Genomic DNA, 27,198 nt, shown 5'->3' with positions numbered 1-27,198 from the left:
ACGCGGCCCGGCGCATTGTGGGGCTCGTCACTGGCGGCGGCCCGCCGGGGACTGTAGTTCTGGGCGGGAGCCGAGCGGAAGCCATCGGGGCCCTTCCTCAGTCGCCGCTGTGTTGCATGCGGGGCTGCGGCGGGAAGGAGCGGCGCCGGAGGCAGCGCGGCGTGGGGCGGGTAAGCGAGCTCTCGGCACCGGCCCGGCGCTGCTCTGCCGCCTCACGGGCGAGCGGCGCGTTCCTGCCTCACACCCCTGCAGGGGTTAACCCTCCCTCCTCTCGCCCCTGGGGCCGTTCCTCGCCGGGCCGCGGCACCACCCGGGCTGGAAGGTGCGGCGGGCCGCGCCGGGCGTGCGGCGGCTGCCCTGCGGCTGGTTGGGGTCCGAGCACGGAGCCCGAGCGTGAGGCGGCGGCCGGGGCTGGCCCCGCGGTCCCGGGCGGAGAAGGAGTGCCGGCGCCTGTCCGGTTGGCAGCTGACAGGACTCTTTTGGCCGTGGTGATGCTCTAATGTAACGTAGCGCTGTGTTGAGCTCCGTCTCCAGTGTAAGCGGGGCTGTGGGGGCGGCGGTGCCCGCAGGCGGTGCCCGGGTGACCTTCAGCGGCCCGGGGTGCCCGTCACCGAGTGGGCTCCCGGGAGGGTCATGGCACCGCGAACACCAGGCAGCCCTCGGTGACATCTTAGTTCTTGTCCTGTTTGTGTATGCAAGGCAAGGAAATTTTGGCTTTTAGCAACTTCTTAATCACATTGTTACATTTTTGTCAGCTGATTGAACTGGAGTACGAATGTCTGTCAGTAAATGTCATTTACTCTGTCGACCGTGCTAGTGGAGAAATGTATGTGGAGTGGCATGCTCATATTTTTATCTTTTATGCAATCGTCAGCTGTTGCATAGGTGCCTATTTCTTGGTTATGTTTCACAGTTACTGTTGACTGATTATGACAGTCTGATGCAGGTATTTGATATATTAATAAATATCTTAAAGCAACATTAGAATGTGACAGTCAATTTTAGGTTTGTTTTCAGATACTTGTTTTCTTTCAAAAGATGTAGTTCTTAATAAAAATAGGCAGAACTTCTTTTTAATTACACTTTTGATGCTCAAGCTAAATTGCAAAAAATATATTTTCCAATACATGAAATTTTTCCACTCTGTGGTGGCAGTGTGATTATCAGAGCTGTATCTGTTTATTGAATTTCTGTTATGAGTATCTGAAAATGCAGTTTGAAGAGCACTGGAAAACCACAGACCTTCCTGATGGTGGTTGGCCTCTATTAGTGGGCTTCCGGAATTAATATTGTGCAGTAGAAGTGCTGTCCTTCAGGAATGATAATCGTGATTTGTTGATTAATTTTCCAAGAAGGCACAAATAGAGCATTTTCACAGAGATGGCTATGAAAAAGAAGACATCCTTTTTTTCTGGTTTGATTGCTAGTCATATTCTGGTGAGCCATATAGATCAGTTTGGTTAATTCTAATACAGAATTATAATTTAAAATGCTGAGCACTGCCTGGAGTGTAGGTCAAGGACCTGAAACTACTCTTTTGGGTGATCAGACATGCATCAATTGAAAGTGTGTGTGATTTCAGTTACATGTTATTCAAGTTCCCTTCAAGTGTACTTTATAGAAAACAAGCTGGAGTTTTAAAACAAGTTTACAACTTTTATAATGAAATACTAGCAGAGAACTGAGCAGAATGAGGCATTAGCAGGATGCCACAAGAGCATTTACTGTATTTTATATTCGAACTAACAAATAGGCAATTCTTGATAATTCTTGATTCCTTTGAGATCATAACATTATTGTGTATATTCATAATTTCTTCTGAATAAAAAAAAATTGCAAGAAAAGATGCATACAGATAGTAATGGTTTGATTGTGCATTTACAGAAAAAAATTAGGAATTAATAAAACATAGTGTGTGTCTTTAATGTAGGTAACAGTCATAGTTTCAGACTAAGGGAGACTTCAATTCGTCATTTGTGGGTTTTGCATTGTACTAGGGGTGATACAGACAACCTCCAGACATGCAGGACTTAAATCAAGCTATCAAGCTGTGGTATTCAACAGGATGCATATATACATGTACATAAAGCATAGATACATGTACTTAACAGGTAGTGTTGCCACTTTGTACAATATCAGCAATTACAAATGACACACAAGAAGAAGAAGTGAGCCTGGTTTGGCGTAACTGTAGATGAAACAGTATGAGGGAATGTTGTGGCTGGCTTCATGATCCCTATGTGATTCACCATTCTCCAAGAGGTGTTCTCCAGCTTCCCCTCTGAAGCCTTACACCCATCCCAGAAGAAAAATCCAGAAGATGGAGGGGGTGTGTGTGTGTATTTTGTTTGTTTTCTTACAGCTTCTTCTTATACCATTTTTTATGATTGAAAGTCTGTTGCAGATTTGCTTATGATTATTACAGTTTTTCTTAGGATTGTGTTGGCATACTCTTTCAAATATTTTTTCCTTACATGAGAGAAACACACACTAAATAGATTTCTGTAGGGGTACTATCAGCTGAAAATAACAGGTGTTAGGCATACTGCAAATGTTAATTGTAATAGGCAAAGTTTGTGTTTACATAGATTTGTTTTTCAGTTGATAATCCTTTGTCCTTCATCTCCTACTGGATGGTGTTGAAGAATTTGGCCTGTGCTTCTGAGCACTAGTCCCAGGAATGTTTTGGCAGCAATTCAGTGTGGTCATGTTTGCTGTAAGAATAGAACTGTTTCATTAACCTTGAAATGCAGAATATGTTGATTGCTATTAGCTGGCTTGACAGCATTCCCGTTCTAGCAGTGGAAAAAGTACTGTGTTAATGACTTGATACTATTTTTTTAATTACATAGTGACATGGCAGTAAAATTTGGCATCTGAGAATAATACACTTGGCTTGCTTTTGGAAAATGATTGTTGTCTTCTCTCTTAATCAAGTTAGAATCTTCTTTGTCGTTAGAATCTTCTTTGTGGTCAAAATTTTGTTTGTGTTACTTGTGGCCTAATGTCTTGCATCCTGGAACTGTACAGAGGAGCAGACCTAGTTTAGTCTTTCCAAGTACCTGTGAGGAGTCAGCTGCTCTCAACAAATGAAAAAACAGCAGAAATAGCAGTTTAATTGTCTTGAAATTTATTGTCAATATAGATGCCGATATTTTGCATACTTTTTGTGCACAAAGAAATAACGCGTACAGTTATCTGTGTTTTCCAGTTGTAAAGCAACTCCCTCACCTTTCTCATGATTCAGATTTGAATTAGAGTTCTCTAGTGGTAGAACATCTTCAGAATTATATTCTATCCCCAAATCTTTCTGCATCAAAGTGGTACTTACAAAGACAAGAACAAATTTTAATGCTTTATTACTATTTTATCTTTCTCTAAGACTTCAGTCCGTATTGTTTTTTCAAGTTAATCTTCGCTAGGGTCTTCTGACTCACTGAAGGAAAAATTTGTAAAATCTCTTCAGAGCAACTTGGATTCTCTAGTGCAGATACAGAGGGTGTAGGAATAGTTCCCACTTCTTCAAGAAGTGCGCTGTATGGACCCCAGATTTTAGTTCACTGTTCAGAGCCAAATGGTAGCTGAAATGTGAGACACACTTGGGGAGTAAAATTTAATCTGGAGAGTACAGAAATACCAAGATTGAGATAGGTATGTATGTGTGTATATAAAATGTTGTCTGATATTTCCACCTCTCATGAACCTTCTTTGAAAAGGCCTTCTGAGGGCACCAGCCCTGCATATGCATTGTTCTCCAATATTTGAATTTCCTGTGTTTTTATTATGTTTAATTAACCTGTTAGCAAAAGATGTGAACATCAATGGGAAATTGGCCTAGGAGGGAGTATGGGGACAAAACTAATAAGATGTAGATCAGTGTAGAAGGAATATAGTAAATTTGACAGTGGCAATAATCTTTATAAATAAAGATTAAAATCAATACCTGAGAAAGTTTTGTGGCTTCTCTTTTGGCTGTGTCTTTCTGCACAGTGTAACAATTTTAGTTTCTAGTCCATCTTTTTATAGCACGGTCATATATTTTAAAGCCATATTATAAATTTTATGGGTTTTATTTAAATGTATTTAATTATAGCTGTGACTTGGAGGAGGAATCTGCAGTTAGGAAATAGTTTTATAGCTGCAGTGTAGAAGGGTCATGGAGTACTTTCAGGGTGGAACTGCTCAGTGCTTGAATTTCTGCGCAGGTTGCCCCATGGTACAGGAAAACAAAGCTATGAGAAACACTGAAAATGCAAGCATTAACTTTTATGGTGTTTGCTTATCTAGTAAACTTCTCAAAGGTTTTACAAATGAGTTTGCCCTTTCAATTCAATAGCTTGGTGTTGGCCTGGTGCTCTAGAAAACATTTAGTCAAATCACCTCTGTCTTTTTTTTTTCCCCTGTCTTTGGCTGAACTGAGATTGACCTACAACAAATAGTGCTTCTGCTTTGCACTTAGAAGAGAGATTAAAAGCAATCCTGAGAAGTAGCAGCATTCATTTTTAAGTTTCTAAAACTCAAAGGAAAAAGATCGTGTTAAAGTTGTGTCCTATGCTGCTGAACTTTGTCTAGCTGTATAATGACTATTCTTATTACAAAATAAAGTCATTTGCATGTGTGGATCTACAACAGTCTTCTTAAACGTCTTCTACGGTGCTGTATTAAGTTGTTTTAGAGAAGGGTATATGTATAGTTCATGCTTTTCAGCAATCCATTTAAAAAACAGCCTCTAGGAAAAAAAAAGGCTTCTAGCCTTTTTAAAAGGACTAGAAGCATCTGTACATTCAAACAGAAAAGGTTTCTGAAATCTCAAGTTTTTCTTTCTTATTAAGTGTTTAATATACATAATAATTATAACTGATAAGCAGAGTACATACATAAAGAAATAAATGACAAAACAAGAAGATACTGCTCACAAGTATGAGCTGACCTTAATGGAAGAAAGTTCTTTTTTGATCTCCTGCCAAAGTCTACAAGCAGATGAACTGGCAAACTCCAGGCTTGCTTTAAAAAGCTCCTGCGCTGTCCATTTTAATCTTGTCAAATTAGAGGTTGCTACAGACAGCAAAACAAACCTCTCATTGTTGTGCTTGATGATTGGAGATCTTGGGGAAACTGTTAAGAGCAAATTTTAAATTAACGAAAGATTGTAAGAGAATTTTATGTTAACTGAATGCCAGAGGAGGGAAAAGGAGACTTGTTTTCAGTGTTATCTTTCTGTTATCTAGAACTACTATTTTATATGGAAGGTGATTCATTGGTTTTGACAAAGGAAAAGCGTATTCTTACTTTATTAAACTCTTCTGGTAGCTTATTTGAATTAGTCACACTAGTTTCATTTGTTGGTTTACATGAGTCCCTGCTGAAGAGAAAACACAAATTTTATCACGATCCACAAAGTAAATTTCTGATAGGTCCAATTTTTAGTTAACAGACTCCTAAAGGAAAAGTGACTCAAGCAAACAGTTGTATAAAACTAAATTGTTTAATAATAGAAATGTAAGGGTGATGTTTTTAACATCCTGCCTTTAGAATCCATCACTTTAAATAAATGTAGTGGCCAGAAGAAAATCTCTGTTTAGTTGGGGCTGCTGTCTGTTAGCATAAAAAGGAAATGCCTCATTTCAGTGAATGACCTGAATACACTAAATATTATATGAAAGAAGATGAATAGTACAGACAAAGATATTTGACCAAGTCCATGTTTAAGGTGAGATGTCTGCAAGGAGAAAACATATTTTAATGCAACCTTTTACATGGACTGTGTAAGCTGGAAATAAAATGCTTGTTTGCCTTTTTTTTTTTTTTTTAATTATTAGTTATAATACAGAGGGGAAATTCAGACTGAAAGGGACAAAGTTATACCAATTTACCTGTCTCCCTTGAAAGAGTGAAATCTGTTGAACTTTGGCATTCTCTTTGTTTATTTTCAGGTGATGGGTGAGCTGAGAAGCTGGTGAAGCTTACCTGAAATACTTCTACTGATCAGCAGTAGCCCGGATGAAATAGGCATGTCCTAAGATGGCAGTGGATCTGGAGTATGAACCAGCCTGCAGAAGTGAGTTGATGCCAGAGTTGTGAGTCTCTGTCTCTTGATGGCTCTCACTTACTCTGTCTCCAAACCAAAGCCATCTTTTTACCAAAGCAATAAAGGAATGGTGCACAGCCTGATTACAGAATTCTCTTTCCAAGGAAGTGACCTGTGAAGGAAGGACTCATGAGTTTGGATCCCAGGGGCTTGGAGAGCATCCCTGGTAAGTTGAAGAATTACTATTCCAAATCTTGAGTGTGTCTTAGCATGTCCTAAAGCACCAACATGAAGACAGCCTTACATTTCACAATCTTTGTACTGCTTATGTGATATTGCAGAGGAACGAAAACAGTGAGTGCATTTGTCTCACTTGGAAAGTCAGTGTGCACTGTAAAATAATGTTTGTAGAATTCTCAGTGTCATTAGTCAGCATTGGTGTTTTTTCCATTGAAAGATACTGCAGATGGTATTCATCCTGAGTGGAAATCTTGCAAAGATAATCATTGCATACCATTGATATTTTGCCAATTTAATATTAATGGGGTTTTTTTGCAATAATTGTGAAGAGATTAAGGGACATACACAACACCCCACAACACAGAAAGAGCTAAACTTTGATTGCAGGGGTTTTAGTATCATGTTTCTCAGAGTGTGATTCCATAAGAACGATAATGGAATTTTATTTGTCCCCTCATTTCAAAGCAGTATTCAGTTGATTTTACGATTGTTTACATCTATGTTCATTATCAAACCAATGCATAAAACAGAAGAAAAATGTGGGTTTCCTTCAGAAAAGGGCAGAGTAACAACTATGTAAAGTCAATGAGACTTTAGTAAATCGATAGCTGGTAAAATGTAGGCTTGTGGTTTAGCTCAGTGAAGAGGAAAAGCTAGAAATTGAAACTCATTACATACATTATATTCAGGAAGTTGGAGGGACACAGTATACCATCTTTTCAAGAACTTTTGGGGTCAGCTGGGGGTGAGGAACTTAAAAGTATTGCAGTATAAATCAAATATTGATTCAGTAAGTATTCTGGTATTTTGTCTGGTACAGAAAAATTATTTCCAAATCTACCAAAGATTTCTGAGGTATTTTATTGTACATAAAATGTACTGTGGTAACACTCTTTAATTTTACATCTATTTAACAATGCGCTATTACTGGCATTTCCTCTTTGAGATGGCTGCTCCAGTGAGGATGTTGCTGAGGTGGAGCTGGTGAGCATGCTGGAAGAGCAGTTGCCAGACTACAAGTTACGAGTGGACTCTCTGTTCCTGTATGAAAATCCAGACTGGATCCAGGCCGGGGCTCGCCATGGCCGGCTGCCGGAGATCGCCTCTCCAGCTCACGAGGAGGACTCCTTCCGTTACATGAGTGAGTCGCTGTTTATTTCCCCAAATGTTAAAGATGAGAATTTGGATACACAGTTAATATTCAGATTAGGAAATGGTCATATCTGGAAAACCTGGGACAGGTGGAAGAAAAGGCTGAGTTCAGGGAAAGTGCTTGTAGTTCAGGACTGCAGTTCTAATGGCTGACTTAGGATGTCCCATGACTGCCTGGTCATCAGATTGCACCCTGAAGTAGGAATGGGAACATGTGGTAGTGAAAAAGAGGCAGGAACCTAGAATTGTGCTAGAAGAGATGTAACACAAGAGGTATGAGTGTGCAGCAGCTCTGTTTCCAGGAATGTTAACAGTGGTTGATTTGGTGATGTTCCCCTGATGTTTTGTATCAGAAATGTTTGTGAAGTGCTGTCAGTGGTTTCTTCTGGAGATAGGAAAGGAATGAATGGCAGATAGGTGGGTACTAGATCCATGTTGATCACTGCCTTCCAGTTCTGAAAATACTGAGTAACTTATTCCTAAACCTATCAAATGATAAAGAAGAAAATGGACAGCTTCAATCACATGAAGAAACTTATAATATGTTGAAAAGTAAATGTATAGAAAGTTGCTGAAAGAACTGAGCACTTACTTGCTTGTAGTTTCTAAATATTTTCATGTGAGGAGAATGCGTTGTAATCTCTTCAGAGAAATGGGGAAGTCCTGTTTCTTCCATATATTGGAACTATTGGAACAAACCACATAGAAGAATGAACTTGTTATTAATATGCAATCTGTAATGATTACCTCTTCTTGTATATGCCACCTCTAAAAGGGTTTTTTTTTTGTCATTGTTCTTTGTAGTTTAAGCTTCCCAAGGGTGCATAGCTAAGAAGTAAGAAAGACTAAAACAATACCTCCCAAGAATGCAGTACTCAACAATTTAGAGTGATCTTGTTATGAGTTGACCTTGCAGGCTTTGAACTCTTTTAACTGTGGAAAGAATTGGAAAGCCACTTAATGTTTATTGCTCAGTTTGTTTCTGATAATAATATCACAGGCATAAATGATTTTATAGTCGAGTGAATGCTTTTTTAGTTCACTGGAAGCAGTTGTGTAGTTGATGGGGTGTGTACTTGCCTCTAAATGTTAATTATAAAGAGGTGGGATCAGAGTCTATCCATGCTGGATGGGGCTGGACATGAAAGGCGGCTGTGCCGAAGCTTTGTGCTCAGCACCTCACCTGCGTGACCAAACACAGGCTCCGAGGGACCTTCAGTCAGGGTGAGCTGCATTTCCAGCCTGCAGGGAGAGGGAGGGTTTGACCAACAGAGTTTTCATAAAGCCTGTTGTGTATTATTTGGCTGTCAAGGTACTGCAGAAAGGGCTGTCTTCCTATTTCTCCTAGAGGGAAGTTCTTTTCAAATAGTAAAGGTGCCCTGTGAAAACTGTAAACTGCTTGTAGGAGTTTGAAAGCAGTTTTTAAAGCTGTAAATGTTTTTTTGTGACAATGACTGAAACTGAATTAAAAGCTGTTAAGCATAACAGAAAAACTAATTCTTGTGTCATTTAAGAATACTTTTGTAACTGCTGAGTCATATAAACTCAAGCTAAATGTGGTTTATGTTTTCCTGGAAATTGTCCAGACGTTGGTTACACTTGAAATCATAGTGGCTTTTTTGAGACTAGCAACCTACAGAGACATACTGAGAAGGTCCCAGACCAATACAGATATAAATCAAATTCTAGTTATAATTATTGTTGAATAACTTGTTAAGTGAAATTTTAATCTTTGTTGCCTGGAATTGGGAATAACTGTGATGTGAAGCATGACATTTAGCTGTGTATCTTCCTCCACCTGCATATGTATGGAAACATTTTTGTAACTTTTTCCAATGCTAAGTATAGGGTTTGAGTGAATTTGTAGTTGAGAAAAAAGCCCCAAAACAACACAGCAGTTATTGCACTTGAGCTCCTCCTCTTTTTATGGCTGCTGCTGCTGCCTATTAAAATGTCTGTCCCATAACCTGTTGGGTTCACACTGGCAGTGTTTTCAGTGAAGTGGAAGAATATTTTCTGCTTCAACTGTCCTAGCATAAGAAATCCTGAATTACCAAAGATCTTGGAATCTTTGGTAATCTCGGAAGATTACCTCTTGGGAACTACTTTGTACGTGTGAATAAAGGGTCATGGCACAACATAAAAAGAATTTTAACCAAAACGAAGAATTGCTTGCAGCTTTCACTTTGCAAGGTGAGTATTGAATGTGGATGTGTTCCCAAGAGAGAATTCTAATAAACTATGTATAGTTTTCATGCTTACTGAGAGAAAATACTGAAATTTATATAGAGCTAAGTTTCAAAGCTGTTGGTTCTGTGATTTTAGTTATCAGAGTAAATATATTTGCTCTTGATTTTAGGAACTTACCTATCTGAGTAACCTTGTATGGAATTAGTGTAAATTTTTATTAAAGGGACTGGATAGAAACTTGTAACTTGAAATCACCTAGTAGGAACAGTTACCACAGGAGAGCTGGCTATAATATTCTGCCTGTAATGGCTGTAATGTAGTTATGTATGTGCAGTGAGTTTTCCAAATACTAATAAGCTAAATGAGTTTGGAGTCCCCTTTCAGCAGCCAGTATCAGCAACTAAGCAGTACAGTAAAATTGTCCTCCAAATGCATTTTATTATGCTGTTGATAGATACATGCTTTAAATTTAGTGGAAAGTTTCTATTTTTTTCCCTGCTTAGAAATACAATTAGTAGTGACAATGCTGTAAGTTCAAAGTTCCTGCATGCTTGAACAATGTGTGTTGGGTTTTTATGCCTACAGATCTACTTGATGAAAAGCATTTGGTTTGTTACTTTGACATATTTTTCTTTTAAGCTTTTAGAGAAACAGTATAACTTTTCCTTCTGTGTTGTTCTTCCTACTCTCCTGTCTTTCAAGATTACAAAAAAGTTTCTTTTGTTACTAAGATGCAACTTGGTTTTGATCTTAGCATAGCTATAGTGTTATGCTTTAAAAGGTTAATTGTGGGTATTGCATATGTAAAGGGTATAGACAGCTTATATAAGATATGTAAATAAAGTTAGTGTGCACTTTAGCTTGGCACTTTCTCGTAACTAAGTCTGCAGTCCTCAACAAAACAAACAAAGAAAAGAGCTGATAATAGTACCACTGTGAATTCAGAGTAAGAATGAGATTTAAACAAGGTAAAAGAGTGAAGGAAATCTTGAGATCAAACCCACAGTAATCTCATTTTGCAGTTCAGTGATGATAGAATTAGTTTCAAAACAGGTTAACGTAAACCTTCAGCTGTAGCAGATACTTCTGTAATTTTTAAATTTGTATTGCTGCCTTCTTTGCTTTAGTGATCCTGACTTCATAAAGCAAAATCAGCAAATTGCTGTTGTTGAGCTTAGCACAGGCATTCATCACCTGATAGAGAGATGTATAATTCTGATTCTGAGGGAAATTTGGTTTCAATGGTTCCCTAAAAGGCCTAGGAAAGTGTTAAGAGTGAAAAAACTGTGTTTGCACATGCATTTATTTTTTCATTGTGGTAGATGCATGGCAGAAAATCACCTATTTCTTTACATTTTAATTCTTTCTTCTCTTTGTTCTCTTTTTCCCCTCCATATCTTTCGTTATCTGTCCCTCTAGCTCTTATTGAACTTCCTTCCTCCTCCTTGGATGGACCTCACAAATTTGCACAAGGTAATTAAGATGCCTCTGTTACTACCATCTTCTTTTTATCAGGACATGAGCTAGAGCAGACCAACGCTTTGCAGTTTTAGCACTGTGTTTTGTTCAGAGGTGTCGCAAATTCTTCATGCTTTGCTTATTCCTCACTCAGTCCTGTTTGTCCAATCCTGCTGTTTCTCAGTTTTTTAATAGTTTTACAAACTCTTCAAACTTTGGAGTCACTTGATTACTAAGATAGCATTTACTGCTACATCAAAAATGCAGACACACCTTATTTCTTCTTAATTGTTTCCAAGATGGTCAAGCCCTTAATAAATGCATTTTCCTGACTAGTCTCAGGGGTCTCCATGCTTCCTGCATATAACTGTCACACAGCCTAGTGGGAATTTTGCTTCAGGGTTAAAGTATGTATTCAGCTATATTTGAATATGCTCTGATATACTCTTCCTCCTCTTCCCAGCAGGCTGGAGGATTCAATTGCTTAGCTATATTCAAAAGGTTGCTCTTAGGAGTTTTCTCTTCTTTTTTTTTCTAAATTTGAAGGATGTCTGAGCACCTCAAGTCTTAGTTAACATTGCTGAAAAGTGTAAGTGTTCAATACCTTGTTTATCAGCCTCCCAAATGAGCATTGTTTCACATTTCTGAGGTTGAAGAGGCATTTTCATAGCCTCTGCTAGCTTCATCAGCCAAGTACTGTATTTGTATATAAACAACATCCTCTGAGTTCAGCTCTTCCGCTTCCCCACAATCTTCTTGTCATCCCTTCAATAAAACAAGCATGTTTGTCTCTCTTCAGTTCTTGGCACAGATAATGTGGAGCAGAAAGACTTTGGTGAAGCTGACATGGTCAAACGTCTTCTGGCTGAGGTATGCTTGTCTCTGTCATGCTGTGTTAGTACAGTTGAGGGAATTTATTTCAGGGAGGATTTTATTCAGCTGCTGACCATTTTGATTCTCTTCAAGAGCTGCTTATCAAACACATGGGTAATGAGGAGCTGCCCATTTGCTTGCACCACCTCAGAAACAAAACTTAACAAAACAATGGGCACCCATGAAGCCAGTGAGTATAAGAAAGAAACAGCTTTCTTCTGATTTCCCGTTGCTCCTCTGCTGCTACCCTTTCACCACTGTTTGAGCTGACACTTTCTCTTCTGGAGAAAGTGTCCCTGGGAAGGCCACAGGCCTAAGTAAACGTGATTTTTGTGTGTGTGTGATTCAACAGAGCCCACATAACCTTTGCACTCAGCACAAAACCCAAAACTGTCCCCAGGTTTGGTGCTTTCCCCTCCTATTACTGCAGATGGCTGTGGAAGAGAATATACTGTACCAAAAACCACAGTTATGGATGTGTTCTGGATCCAAGTGATGAGGCATTAATAATTTTCTAACAGTGTGGATCCATTTGAGAGTGAAGGAGGACCTCAGAGTGGTGATGCATTGAGCAATATCCAGGAGAATCTGAAGCTACTCTGAATTTAAACTTTATGATGAAAAGAAGACATTTTTTCTCATTTTGTGAACAGAAAGATCGGGACCTGGAACTGGCAGCACGGATTGGACAAGCCCTGCTTAAGCGAAACCATCTGTTGACAGAACAGAATGAAGCATTGGAAGAACAGTTAGGACAGACTCTAGACAGAGTAAGTGGTTGCTCTTCTTTCTTTTTTTCTTTATTTAGGGTTTTTTCCTTTTTTTGTCTTTTTTTTTTTTTCCATTTTTAATGGTGGTAAGAGGATTAATAGAAATAAATCATTTCACAGAGAAAGGGGGTGACTGGTGCTCTCAGACTACAGAAGTGTGGTTAGATGTCATTCTCCTAATCACTGTTCAAATACTTTTTGCAGTCAGGAATTGACTAAGACGACAACATACTGAGAAATTACGAGACTATTAGATATCATTTGGGTGTATCAGACCATCAGTCTGATTTCCCACCGTTAAACCAAAATGGACTAATATAAATCAAATAAGAGATTGCTATCTGACATGAGCTGCTAGATAACAACTTACAGAGGTGAGGAAACAGACAGAAAATGAGCTGGTTAATGGGGTGCTTACACTAAGAGTAAACAAACGAATAAATAAAATGTAATGAAAAGTGAATTCTGATCAAGATCTTCTCTCCATCTCTTCCTGGTGATCTAACCTTTTCTTTGGTTTTCTTTCTTAAAGAATTAAGTAGTTGACAGATAGCCCTAACAGATGTAGTGTAAGCTGCAGTGAAATGGATTCAGCTGCTTGTATAAAACAGTATGCTGGTAACAAGGACATGCTCATAATCAGCTGTAGGACAGCATAAGCTTAGGTATTCATATAAAACTGTAGATAGGCAAAATAGATTTTATCTAAATGAGAACTGTCTCTTCTTTTGTTTTTAATTGTCCTATGGATCATTTAATGTGCAGACTGGAGGAGACCACTCTGTACATGTAAATAGTTGTCTCTCAATGCTTTTCTCCGGAAACTCAACAATTCAGAGTAATGGCCATAATCAAAATGATAGCTAGCGTGTTAAAATGAAATAATGTATCAAGGCAGCTGGGAAATGGTTTTGCAGTAAACTATTTAAAAAGTAGTTCTGATGTTCATTTTTGTGGTGTCTTGAATTTTCAGTCTCCCTTGCAGTGTGAAATTATGATTTTGCGAATGTCCTGTGAAATAAATGGAGGTGTGAGCTATTCAGGAGCAGTTCTAGAGGCTGCATAAATAGTACAGTATGATATTGTATAACTAAAGTGTATTTCATGTGCTGGTGATCCTCACTTTCCCAGGTTAACCAGCTGCAGCACGAGCTGTCAAAGAAGGACGACCTGCTGCGCATTGTTTCCATCGCTTCTGAGGAGAGCGAGACGGATTCCAGCTGCTCCACCCCGCTGCGCTTCAACGAGTCTTTCACGGTGCCCCACGATCCGCTGCAGCTGGATGTCCTGCAGGACAAGCTCCGGGAGCTGGAGGAGGAGAACCTGGCTCTGCGATCCAAGGTACGTGCGGCTGGCGGCGCGTGCTGGCCGTGAAAGAGTCAGAGGGTTCAAAATCCACCAGGGCTTCTCTTGAAGCATGAGGCTATTTTGTGTCACTGTATGCAAATCATTCCTGAGCACTTTCCTCCATGCCCATATCCTTCCGTTTCCCTCATTCCTCATTGTCTCCAGAATTCTTTAGCAGTCCGTTCTCAGTGCAGCTGTGATAGATGAAAAAGCATAGGAACATATGTAACACCCAGCAAAACTGCTTGAACACATCAGGCCCTCAAGCTCATGCAGTTTGTTTTGATATAAATCTGACTGCAATGAGCAGGAGTATTTGGGGAATTCTGTTCTGTTGCCTTTGTTTTTTGTCAGAAGATATTTAAGGGTTAATGAGCTTCCACTTAAATTATTTTAAAGACACACTTATTTTTGACTATGTGGGTAGCTTCTCTATCTTAACAGGTCTCTTGTGTGTGTAAAACTTGAATACGGGCACTAGATGTGCCATAAGAAGGATAGAGACTAAATGGCCAGGCATCCATAAAATGGAGCCGACAGCAAGTTCCAAGAATTGAAATCTATGGATGCAATGTCTTTTTTCTGATAGTGAAGAGTGGAACTTGTAAAATAGGACTTTGTTTAAAATTGAGTTCTTTTGTTGCCTTTAAGAAAAGAAGGTGTTTATAAGAAAGGTGAGGGTTGTTTATTTTGTGTGTATGTGGTGTTTTGATTTTTTAATGTGAGCCTCTCCCAATAAAAGCTTGTTATACCTGTACCAGAATAGATTGTTTTGTTGTTTGTTGACTTTAATGTCAGCAAAATACACTTCTGCCCTTGTTTTGTCTCCAAAATACTCAGCCTGAGATGCACATTCTCCCTAAAACTCCCTAAGACCAACTAGATGCATTGGTAGTGCTGTAGGACAAGAAAGAGAAGATTGAATGCCTTTCTTTTGCTCCTGAGCCTGTATATGATTGCACAAGTTTACAGACCAGCCAGAGCTTAATCATTCTGTGATATAACAGCCTTCAGTGACTTGAAATAGCCTCAATTACAATGAGCCTGCATTTGCTTTTTTATTTTTTTTCATGTGACAACACTATCTAAAGAACTGTATTTGCCTGCACTTGTGTAAATGTACTGTTTGCTGGGGTAATCTTTAAAACCATTTGCTGAGTTTTACAGTGTGAGTCCCCTACTGGCAAACAGTCCTGAGTATAGAAGACTTGTCTGTGTTAAATTTAATATTACCATCCTCACAATCAAAAGAGAAGTGGGAATCTAGAGTGCTTCATATTGTTTAGATATGTTGTGGTACTCAGTCTCTGGCTCAGAAAATGTAGTCTAAATAATTGGGAATATGGAGAAAAGCTGCTCTACCAAGAGCTTTTCAGTGCCATAAGAGAGTCAGTTTACAAGATTTTTTTTAACTTAAGTTTTTTGAAGCAAATTGCTTCTTTCTGATTTGTCTTGGTTCACTTTCCCTACCAAATTACATCGTTTTGCAACAATTTTTTATTAGAACCAAGAGATCAAGCTTTGTTCATGTGTCTGTCTGTCTTTCACTTAAAACACCTGTAAAATTCTGGGAAACAGGTTATGGTGGAGAACAGTTACACAGAATTTTTAAAGAGAGGGGAGACTCTTCAGCTGCAAGAAGTTTAGAAGTAAAAATTTATAACGTTATAAATAAACTGAAATTTATAAATGAATAATTTTCTCAAAGGCTTGCCATCTGAAGTCAGAAACCATTACATATGAAGAGAAGGAGCAGCAGCTGGTCAATGACTGTGTCAAAGAACTCCGTGAGTATCCAGGCTGTATTTTGCAATGGCAGGATGGTAGGTGAAACCCCAGTGCCTACACCTCCTTAGTTAACCCTGAATCCAAAAATGAGCTTCAGTAATTTGTGCCAATCGATGAAGTCTTGCCCTTTGCCCAAGTGCAAGGCTTTTTCTGTATTTCATCAAGTTTCAATCTGGCATTTAAATTCAGCTCTGTGTGTCATGTTTAGAAGGGGAAAATTAGCACAAAAGGTAATGTCCATAAACATCCTAAACTGAAGCCTACAGACACTAGAAAATCAACAAAATACTCTTCTTGTCTGTTCAGCACACTGGACACTGAAATGGGTCAGTGTATAGACTTCTAAAACTATGAACACATTAGTTTTAAAATATATGTTATGAACCAAAGCATTTAAATCAGCAAGTGGCTTAATTTGTCTAGAGCAGTTGTTTGTATTTGCTTTGGAGACTGCTTATATGGAAAGAATTGCAGGTACTCTTACATAAATGCATGCTAAGTATTCTGAAACAATGAAGAACAATACCTTTTTTTTGATGTGTACTATTTCCTTGGTGCATAATAACCTTAAATTATATTTAAGATTATGTTTTTCTATACAATCACCATAAAGAAGACTGGGTTGCTCTTTATTTTTCTTATTACAGATGGCTATAAAATACTATGAATTGATATTAGTTGGTTCATTTACTCTGATCCCACTGAGAAAATATGCAACGTTTGCAAATGGGAGTTAGTTCAAATTTGCTCTCCTATTTACCTTTAGTGAGAATGTCTGTGAGTTCATTTTTTTATTCAATTCTATAGCATGAGTAGGCATGCTAGGTAACTTAGACTCACAGAAAGAATCTTCTCCTGTAGGTGTTGCCTACAGCTTTAAAATTTGCATTTTCAGGAAAAAAAAAAATCTGACTGAGCTTAAATGCCCACAGGCCCATCAGCAAGGCCTTGTTCTGCAGTAAATGTGTGAGGTACAACAAGCACTTAAGTTGTGACCTTTATGCAAGATTGATCAGGCTTTCTTATGGCTTTACAATGTTTTCAGGGCAAATGTGCAGTCAAGGCTAACTGCATTAGAATGTTTCAGCTCTTGGAGTTGCTTTGTCGTCTCACTTTGTGAAGTGCTTGCTAAAAGAAAAAAAAAAGAATCAGGGACTTGTATTCAGTGGATGTTTGGGGATTAGATAGTCACCACGATCAAGAGTGTATGTTACAGCTGACAAGGTTCAACAAAATGCCTTTGCTTACCATGGTAGTTAATAACAAGATGAATTCAGAACCAGGCTTTTCCAGCATGTTCCAAGTGTGGCCTTAGTCATGAGTCATTATGTCATTTGAAATTGTTTTATTGTGGTCGTTTCACATACTGGTCATGTGTATTTCAGATTCTGCAGGCTTAGTTCTTAATATGTTACACCTGCAGTTGAAAGGAACTCTTTTTCCTCCTCCTCCCCACTGTTAGTCTTTTCCTTATGGATGTTCTAGGGCACCTACTTTTATATATTACGAATTGATTTCCTAAGAGTATTGGTGGTTTTGCAGATTGTTGTTGACTTTCACTCATTCTTTTTGGGGTTTAGGTTTGGTTTGGGTTTGGTTTTTTGTGGGGTTTGTTTGTTTGTTTGTTTGTTTGGGTTTGTTTTGTTTTGTGGGAGAAGGTCTTGACTAAGTTCCTTTTGTGTTTTGTAGGGCAAACAAATGCTCAGATTTCCAGGATAACAGAGGAGTTGTCAGAGAAGAGTGAGGAGGTGATTCGCTACCAGGAGGAGATCTCATCCCTTTTGTCCCAGATTGTGGATCTTCAGCACAAACTCAGAGAAGTAAGGGAATGCTGATACAGTGTCTGCGCAGCGCGTGCCTGCCGGGGCTTACAGCATACAAAAATGGACTTGGCAAGCCACAGGGTGGCTGTTCCAGGAAAGCCTGGCAGAGGATCTTTCTCTTGGGGAAATCAGCTGAGAAAATGATGAGCACCTTTTTTGTGTTTTCTTTAGAATGTGATTGAGAAGGAGGAGCTGAAACTTCACTTGCAAGCCTCCAAAGATGCTCAGAGACAACTGACAGCAGAGGTACTTAAGACTTCTATAACATACATTTAGATAAATGTTTGGGATTGAATACAGGAGAAAGAAAACAGGGAGAGAATGGGGTTTTAATTATGTAGGATTTTAATCTTTCATTGTGTTATGTCATATGATTGGAGGAAAAGAATAATTATTTTGCTTAAGCCTATACAAATATTTTTGTAGTTCACAGGAGTATAAAAGGCAAGGAGCATGTTTCAAATAGGGAGGTCTTACTATTTATTTTTAGTTATGAGAGAGTGCTTTAGTGTGAATATTACTGATTATATGAACAGTGCTGTGGCTTATTAGATTTTAAGACAGTTCTCTTTCTGCTTTTTTTGCATCGGTAGTTAGTGTATTTGCATTTTTTCAATGTATTTTCCTTTGAATTTCATCATACCTTTTCCTCTGTTGAATCCTTGTGCTTTGTCACTAACACTGCTACGGGTGCTGTGCTGACTGCTGTCCATCCCAGTTGTGGGCATGTGCCCTGCAGCTGGAGGAATCTTACAGTGTTGAATCAGCCATTCTGGGTTCCTGTAGGAGTTCATTCCATTTTACTCTGTCTTCTCTCTGAAGAGATCACGTGAGGGCTTCTCTTCTCTTGCAGCTCCATGAGTTGCAGGATCGGAATGCAGAGTGTCTGGGGATGTTGCACGAGTCCCAGGAGGAAGTGAAGTTGCTGCGCAGCAGAGTCAGCTCTGTCGCCTGTCTCTGCCACCCCCAGTCCTGTGGAGCATTTCCTGTGGTAGGCAGCACCTCTAGCATGGCACACACAGCTGGCACACACTGCTGTGGCAGCAAGCAGCTCCAGGAGCACAACAGCCTTTGCAGGTGCTGCAGCCAGAGCTGCTTTGTAGTAGGCAAATGAGCTGATCTGTTGTTTTTTCAGTTCTTCAATGTGTACACTTGTGAGACATTTAGGAAATTAGTTAGGAAACTAACTGTTCACTTGACATGTTGTGACAGTGCGATTATTTTTCCTTTTTACATGCCATTTCTGTTTAATAAGAGAATTGGCATGCTCTATAGCTTATGCTCAGTTGTGCTGGTATCTTGTTTGATGTTGGTATGAATTTTATAACTCAACAGTCTTCCTTTAAGAAACACAGCATCTCACATACTCAAAATATCTGGGAATTCTTCAGGTTTTGGTTGGTTGCTCTGTACGTGACTCATGTACACTCGTAAGAAATGCTCTTAAAATTGTAACTTAACTAAAGCAACCAGCATACAGAGTGCATAATGAAACACAAAGAAAAAGCAGATATTGCTAATGAAAACTAGACCCATCCTGGTTACACATGGGTGTAGTTATGGTGGAAAACTGTCCCACGTGCCCGTCCTTCAGAGGCAGAAGGGTTTGTCCAAAGCATACTGATACTGGGCAAACAAGTGCAGTCTGTTAAAAGTAATTCTTACAGATATTTTCTGCTAAAATTGTCAGAAGGAAGACTTAAATCTAATTTGTCAACTTTTATGGTTTCTATTTTTCTCTAGGATTCCCTTGCAGCAGAAATTGAAGGAACAATGCGGAAGGAATTGAGTCAGGGTGATGAATCTGTTCTCTCCAAGCAAAAGTATGTTTTCAGATCTCTATGTGCTATTTTGGTATTTATCCATAGACTTGTATTAATTAAGGTGAAACTGATTTCTGGGACTCCATGAATGCGTATATTCCCTCTATGTTTTCATTGTAAATAAACAAATGTTTGTAGTATTTGGTAATCTTTTCAATTTTGAAACCTGCTGTTCTGATTTGATTCTATGAAGAAGCTGGGAATTGCTAAAAGGATGGTATTTCATTCTTTAATTTGTGAGATTTTTTTGATCCAAATTCTCTGATGTACAGGACTTGTTTTATCTCTTATAATGCTTATAGAAAAATTGCTGGACAAATGACATATCTGAAAGACACATAACAGTTTTCAAAACCCTGAAGATCTGTTCCTGGATCACATAATTCTGAGCAAGAAGTAGTAAACTAAATGTGTGTTTCTGAAAGCATATACAAATTAAATAAAATATATATTTCTGAATAGTCTTAAGCAGTTATCAGTAGAGGTTCAAGTCTTTCAGGTAAAGAAGTGGTAATTCTGATACTTAATGGAGTAGCTCTCCATGAGTGTTTTAGGCAGTCATGTTTTTCTGAACATCTTTTTAGAGAGGGCTCTACAGACTTTTCACAGTTTGTTTTTCAGAAGTTTTTCTTAATTATATCTTTTTTGCTTCTGAAACCCACATCTGCTTGCATGTCTTTTCTGCAGGGGTCAGCAGAAACGAGTGTTTGACACTGTCAGGGTTGCCAATATCACCCGTGGGCGCTGCTCTTCCTTTCCTGCCCCGTTGCCAATCCCTGGGTCCAATCGCTCGAGCGCTGTTATGACGGCAAAGCCCTTCCAGTCTGGCCTGCACCACCCGCAGAGCCACGCACGGACCGCCCCGGGGAGCAGCTCTGAGAAGAATCTGAAGTAGGAAGCACAGCCTGTTACCTTCTGGAAAGAACTGGTTCAAAACTAAACTCAGACTGAACTTCTGCTATGTAATAGAGAAATAGTTAATTTAGTGGGTTTAATATCTGTTATTGTTTGATGTTTCTCTCAGAGACGCTCATAGTGCTGGCCAGCCGGGAACCCCTGGAGACAATGACCTGGTCACAGCTCTGCACAGGCTCTCCCTGCGCCGTCAGAACTACCTGAGTGAGAAGCAGTTCTTCGAGGAGGAGTGGGACCGAAAAATGCATTTGCTGGCCGAGGAGAAAGAAGAGGCCAGTGGCTGCAGTACACCAACAGAAAACTCCTTTTCCCCAAGTACAAACTCAGAATTCACGGATCTCTCTGCCAGCTCTAGTAATCTCCGTGTTCTCCTACCAGAGAAGTTGCAAATTGTCAAACCCATTGAAGGTAAAAGGATGATCTTCCTTCTCTCATTAGCAGAAAAGGATTTTATATTTGCTAGCTAAATCATCGTGTGTATAGCCAGGTATGATGTGCAGTAACAGGAAGCAGTAGTATTTGGTAGGCTCCATGCCAGCGAGCTCATCAGCACCGCTTTCTGTTTGGCTTTCCTAGAGGGTGCTGAGTGTTGGCCTGCTTGTTGGCATTGCCATCCAGTGGATGTGTGGATCACAGTGTGGGCACCAGCCAGCTGCACTGGTTTCCATAATGCATTCTTGTAACTCGATGCAGTAGTAGGTAATGGCTCTCCGAATCTCTTGTCTTTTGTCACACCAGGATCTCAGACCCTTTTTCATTGGCAGCAGCTTGCTCGACCCAACCTAGGCACCATTCTTGACCCGAGACCAGGTGTTGTTACTAAAGGCTTTACCCCTCTGTCTGATGATACTGTGCACCACATCTCTGACTTGGAGGAAGATGAGGAGGAGGAGGGTGAAGGAGGTATAACATTTCAAGCACAACAGTCCTTCCCAGAGGAAAAGAAACATGCATTGGCAAAGCCAGTGGCAGAGATTTTCCTACCAGCTGTTACTTCAGCAGCAGTACCACTCACTGGTAAGAAGCATGGTTAGTGTTTCATCCTGATTCTATTTAGCAGTGTCCTTTTCTCTATGGAAAGTATTTTACTGTGTGGGACTACTGTCTTTGCTGGTTTTGTGCTTTACTCCAAAAAAAGGACTCAAAAAAAAATAGCAGTGATAACAACATTGTCTTAAACTTTGATTCATTCTTGTATGTCTTTATTTATACCTCAATGGATGTAAATTCCTCACATTGCAGCCTCAAATCCAGGGAAGTGTCTGTCTTCAACAAACTCCACATTTACCTTCACTACCTGTAGGATCCTTCACCCATCTGATGTCACTCAAGTTACTCCCAGGTATGAGGACTGCTGACATCCTAAATGTTGCTGCATAGGATTAAACAGTTACTTTCTGGCTTTTGATACATGGACCAGTTTTTAAAAATACTAAGGCAGTTAGTAGGCAGTTAGGCAACATGTAGGATATTACTAATAAAAATAGTTGTAATTACAAAGGGAAACTTGGAATTCTATAGAGTGAGAGTTAAAACAGGTTAAGGTAACTTGAAGTAAATTTTAGCTCTTAAGTAGCAGATGCCTTGTATCATATAACTATTGTGGGAAAAATGATTCTGTGACAATTTATTTTCTGATTCTGTTATAGTTTTTTGTTTTTAATTAACTGGATGACTGTTAATATTCTATCTAATAGAGTACAGGTGATCACAGAAGGTAAATTCATTGGTACTTTGAAGAACCAATAATTCTGAGTACCAGAGCTTTAACAGCTAATAGCAATAGTGTAGGTTTTTCTTGAGTCTTCTGTGTACTAAAAGGCAAATGAAGAGCAGGTATAAAAATGTCTATTGTATGTATATTTGTTGTTTAATTTTTATTTGCTTTCAGCTCCATGGGTGCTCCATTTTCACTGGGGAATACTGGCAGCAGTAGTGGAAACTCGGTAGTGAGCACTCCAGCCGTTCCTTACAGACTCAGTATTGGAGAATTTCTCACCAACAGAAGAGACTCAACTACTATCAGCAGCACAAGCAGCCTGGCTAAACTTTTGCAAGAACGAGGCATCTCTGCCAAGGTCTACGACAGCCCCATGTTAGAAAAACTGCCTTTGCAACAACCCCCTCGAACTCTGCCCATTCCTTCTACTCCACCAAATTCTCCTTCGCGTTCACCTTGTCCTTCCCCTCCACTCTTTGAGCCTCGAGTGCATCACTCAGAGAATTTCCTGGCTTCTCGACCAGCAGAAACGTTCCTGCAGGAAATGTACGGCCCAAAGCCCTCCCGTCACACCCCAGACGTGGGGCAGCTGAAGATGAACCTGGTGGACAGACTGAAGAGGCTGGGCATTGCCAGGGTGATCACACCCCCTGAAACACAGGACCAGGGCAAGAATCAGGGCCCAGAGGGTGGCTTGCAGAGGCAGGACTCAGCTGGGTTTTTAAATGCAGGTAGCAACTTAATGGCAGGACTGAGAAGAAACCAGAGTCTTCCAGCCATGATTGGAGCACTGGGAGCTCCGGTTTGCACACTGTCATCAAAAATGGATATACTGAAGGAAGACTGACTGGCCTGAAAGGTGTTTAACTTAGAGCACAGTAAATAACTGGGAGGGATGAACATCCAGTACAGGCATTGTTAGGTGTGTTACAGAAGAGTTGGAGAAGGCACGTGCATGTTAAAATGTGGGAGAGATAAGTGTTGGGACTAAGGAGCAAAGGAACATGGCTTGGGTTTGAGGAAGAAGGTTTTTGTGGGAGATAGAAAGGTGAAACCAAAGCTTTATTTCAAGACCCCCTTCAGCATCTTGTCTTAACTTAGAAGTGAAGACTATTGCAGACATTTTCAGTGTTTTAACCCTTTAACCTGTATGTGTAGGTATTTTATTTTTTTCTACCATACACCCATAGTATTTACTAGTTGTTTGCAGTCAGGCTACATCATTTAAATGTAATATTAAAGTAACAGTCAGCCTGACCAGCATTATCAGCCCAAGTTCCTCTCTGTAGCAAACAAATATGAAAATTTGGATTTTTTTTTTATTCTTTTATTATTTTCCATTTCAAAAACTGTGCTATTTTGAAGTCCTCCTCACTTTGAGAAGCAGGGGAGAGAACCTTTGGCTCTGTGTAAGAAAGTAATACTTCAGTTTACAAACACAGGATTTATATTTTGAAAGAGTGCAATTGTGTTGGTGAGAAGTTAATTTCTTTCCAGAGCTTGTGAACAAAGTACACAGAGAAATGTGCAATGAATAAGAATTAAGAAGCAGCAAAGTGTGTATTGGGGTACAAATGTCAAGCTAAGAAATCTTTCCAAAGTGTAGTGTGCATCTGTTTAAATGAGAATAGTTTTGTGCACACACACAAATATCTCAGGCACATTTCAGCATTGCAAAAGGAAATAAACCCTAGGTGCTTGATTCAGGGGTTTTTTTCAAGACTTAAATGGAGAGCATTTACTTCAAGGAAAATGTTGGAAGTTCAGAAAACTGCCTCTTGTCTTGCCAAGTACACATGCTGTATATTTGAGAGTTCTCCAGTAAACTTAATGCCTTTCATTCATTTATTTCTCGTTTTAAGCAGGATTTTGTTTTAGATTTCATTAAGAGCAAAATTTGCCAGTCTCTATATAGAAACAGGAAGAAAAAAGCTGGTGTTCTTGTAGCATTTTAAAGAATATTGAAATCCAGTGATCAGTGAGGGAGTGTGGTTCTGAACATGGTTGAGGCAGACTTTCCAACTCATAAAAGAACTTCATTTTAGAAATCTGGTTTCTGAGTGTTAATCATCAAAATTTTACTGCCCATGTTGATTTTTTGATTTCTTTCCTATCCAAGGTTCTAATCATAAGTGAACAATCCACAACAGATGTTTTGTGTAACTTAAGAAAAGGTTGTCTTTGCTAGTGACATGAACAGAAACAGCTTCTTAGTCTTTATGTAAATTTTCACTGTACCTATCAACATTATAAAATGATTTCTTTCCATACAATTAGATTAAACAGTAAAGTTTACCTTGCCTGTTACCATGTCAGTGGGGTATAGCTGGCAGCTCTCTGGGGGTGTGGTGTGAAGCATCGGTGCAATTACACTGATCTGCATTTGCCTAAGGCACATCCTCCATCATCAGCACCCTTGTTGCTGCAGGGGTGAGGGGAGTAGGGCAGGAAAAGAAAGCTTCTTAACCTCGTTTATAGGAAATTTGTAACGTGGCCTTTCTGATTTTACAGTCCTATAGATCTTGTGATGAGTCTTCGATATTGTTTTTTTGTAAAAGGAAAAGGAGTAACCACTTCAAACTTGCACAGGGATTCTTAGCAGAAGCTTGTCTGTCAGCAGCGCACAGAAATATTCAGGAACTCCTGGAGTTGCCTTTTGCTCTCTAAGCAAAATCTTACACTTACAAAAGGTGAATTTTATTTCAAGACCATATACGGGTTAATTTTGTTTTTTAAATGAAAAATATTTAATTTCTTCATGTAAGTATTTATGTTTGTATGTATGTACTTAGCTGCACACGGTGTCTTGCCTAGCTACATAAGAAGTGAAAGGAGAGAGTGCAATGTTGGTCTCCAGTGGCCCGAGACAGGTATGCTGCTGTGTATCTGTAACTTCCAGGGAAACGAGCTAGCAGAAGCTTAGACAGCTTGGTGTCAACAGAGAAGTGTGTAGCATGTCAAAAGTCCGTCCATTTTATGTGTTTCTTGTAGGAATACCTGAGTTACAGATAAATTTTTGAAGGTATTACACTGTGTTTCTAACTGGCTTCATGAGATAACTCCAGCCACTGGATCAGCAGAGTAGCAAATCAGCTAAGGCAGAATTCCTTTGGCAGACCATGGTTCAGGTAAAACTAATGTACAAGCATATTAAATTAAATGCATATTTCTCTGGGGGGATGCTTCCCTCCTCCATAGCCCAGCAATGTAAACTGGCCCAGTTCAAACAATGCTGTGGATGTTGAGAGGTCAGTTTGTTCTGTAGCTGAGGTGTATCATCAGATACTTCACATAAGGCAAAAAGAAAATGGAAGAACCTCCATACCACGGTGATTGTGTGTGTTTACCCAGTTGGTTGATGCTGTGGTGCAGTGTTGTTCTAATTCTGTCATGCATTTATGCCTTTGGATGGTCATGCAGTTTGGATATGCCTGGCTTGCAGTAACAGGGGAAATTGATACTTCTTCCCCAAGTTTACCACTTTGTGCCAAAACCTAGAAGATAAACCTTTTTTAAATAACATGTTTCTGAGAACATTTTAGAAGTTACTGTGATTCTAGGAATGATTGGGCTTTTGTTGTCTCCTGTAAGAGAGGTGAGAGGTGGCAAACTTGCATGGCTGACATCCTGCACCAGATCTTTTGTCTGAGTAGAGGCAGACCTAGAAGGAAGGGAGAATTGCATTTTGGCAAAGTCCTGTTATCTTGCAGGTTTGAGTCAAAACATGGATGCTAGAAAGGATTTACACATGCTTGTGCAAGTTACAAGAGACAGAATGGAATTCTTGTATTTACCTTATTCCAATTGTCTTAAAGCACAAACTTAAAGCTTTCTAGTTTCACTGTTACCTTTTGATAAACTCAGTGATACCTGCATGCTCAAAATACCTGTGATCAAAGTTAAACATCTACTGCAGTTGAATGGCACCAGAGAGGGAAGGAGAATAATTGTGTTTGGGCTTCATTTGGCTGTTACATGATGGGGCAACACACAATGTTTGAACAGTCTGGGATTTTCATGGTATTTTTTCCATCTGCTTTTTGCACTTACTGTTGTTTCATAGTGGAATGTAAATTTGATAATAAACATGTATAACATGCCATTTTCCAGTATATTGCTGATCTTCTGTGGTTTGTTCCAGATGTCATCTTCACTACTCCAGTGTTCTATAACAAACCTAAAATCAGGCCTTTTTGGGGCTAAAATTTAGTGATTATTGTACTGTACACGAGCTTAGTGAAGCGAGTTGGTATCTGAGAAGTGGTGGCTTTAGAAGCCAATAAATTGATTTAGGCAATATTTAAGTATTGAGCCTCACTTTAAATCAATCTGTTCATATTTTCTAGTACCTTGGGGGGTTTTGTGCTTTGGGGTATTTTCCCCCCCTCTTTTACAGCAACTAGTGTGTTCCTGTATTGTAGTAAGTTAGCTGAGACTCCATTTTCTTCATGCAGGAAAAGCCAATTCTTTATTCACATCCCTTATTTGATACACTTTTCACAGACCTAGTGTGCAACACCTGTTGGCTGGTTGTTTTACTACTTCATTCTCTGGGCAGAAGGTGATTTGTGTGTGGGTACTAAGATTCAGGTTGTTTCCATCTTTCCTTTATAGCTTCTCATGGAACAGATCTTATTGCTTACACAGATGCACTTGTTTTTCAACCCAAGACTAGGGTGTTGTGTTAATGAACCCTTCATACCAAGATTATTTTTGCATGGACATTTGCAAATTGCTTAACTGCACTTAGAAGAGATGACAGGCTAGCTGTTAATTTAACAGAGCGGGCCTGATTTTATGAGGCCTTTTTATCATTCTTCTCCCTGTCACAAGACTCCTCTACATTCCAGTGTTAGCACTGCAGCCCTGGCTAACAGCAGCACGGTTTTTCATCTCACTAGCTGCTGTGATGTGAGCCCTATAGCTTTGTGACAACTGCAGCAGCCCTGTGTACGTGCTCACCACGGGAGGTAATGTAACATGTTCTGAGGAGCTGGGTACCTACCTAGTGGCTTTTCCTGTGCTTAGAACTGAGACTCAAAGATCAGCAAGGTAAGTGAGCACAGGCTAA

The 27,198-nt window shown here is 39.5% G+C and overlaps 1 protein-coding gene across 1 annotated transcript; it reads left to right on the top strand.

Moving 5' to 3' along the window:
* The first annotated feature begins 14 nt into the window (after nucleotides 1–14).
* TRAK2 (trafficking kinesin protein 2) lies at nucleotides 15–26,229 on the top strand. Its single transcript, XM_063400274.1, has 17 exons — nucleotides 15–170; nucleotides 5,934–6,058; nucleotides 6,193–6,254; nucleotides 7,215–7,409; nucleotides 11,868–11,938; nucleotides 12,595–12,711; nucleotides 13,843–14,052; nucleotides 15,767–15,845; nucleotides 17,536–17,666; nucleotides 17,841–17,915; nucleotides 18,523–18,660; nucleotides 19,413–19,492; nucleotides 20,180–20,383; nucleotides 20,517–20,815; nucleotides 21,146–21,424; nucleotides 21,650–21,749; nucleotides 22,299–26,229. Exons 3-17 carry the CDS (start codon nucleotides 6,218–6,220, stop codon nucleotides 22,972–22,974), a joined length of 2,691 nt encoding a protein of 896 aa, XP_063256344.1. The 5' UTR covers nucleotides 15–170; nucleotides 5,934–6,058; nucleotides 6,193–6,217; the 3' UTR covers nucleotides 22,975–26,229.
* The last annotated feature ends 969 nt before the right edge of the window (nucleotides 26,230–27,198 follow it).

The sequence above is a fragment of the Prinia subflava genome, chromosome 6 (assembly GCF_021018805.1).
Source record: "Prinia subflava isolate CZ2003 ecotype Zambia chromosome 6, Cam_Psub_1.2, whole genome shotgun sequence".
Taxonomy (NCBI): domain Eukaryota; kingdom Metazoa; phylum Chordata; class Aves; order Passeriformes; family Cisticolidae; genus Prinia; species Prinia subflava.
Note: the sequence above shows the minus strand (reverse complement) of the source record. Positions and strands in the feature narration are given on the sequence as shown.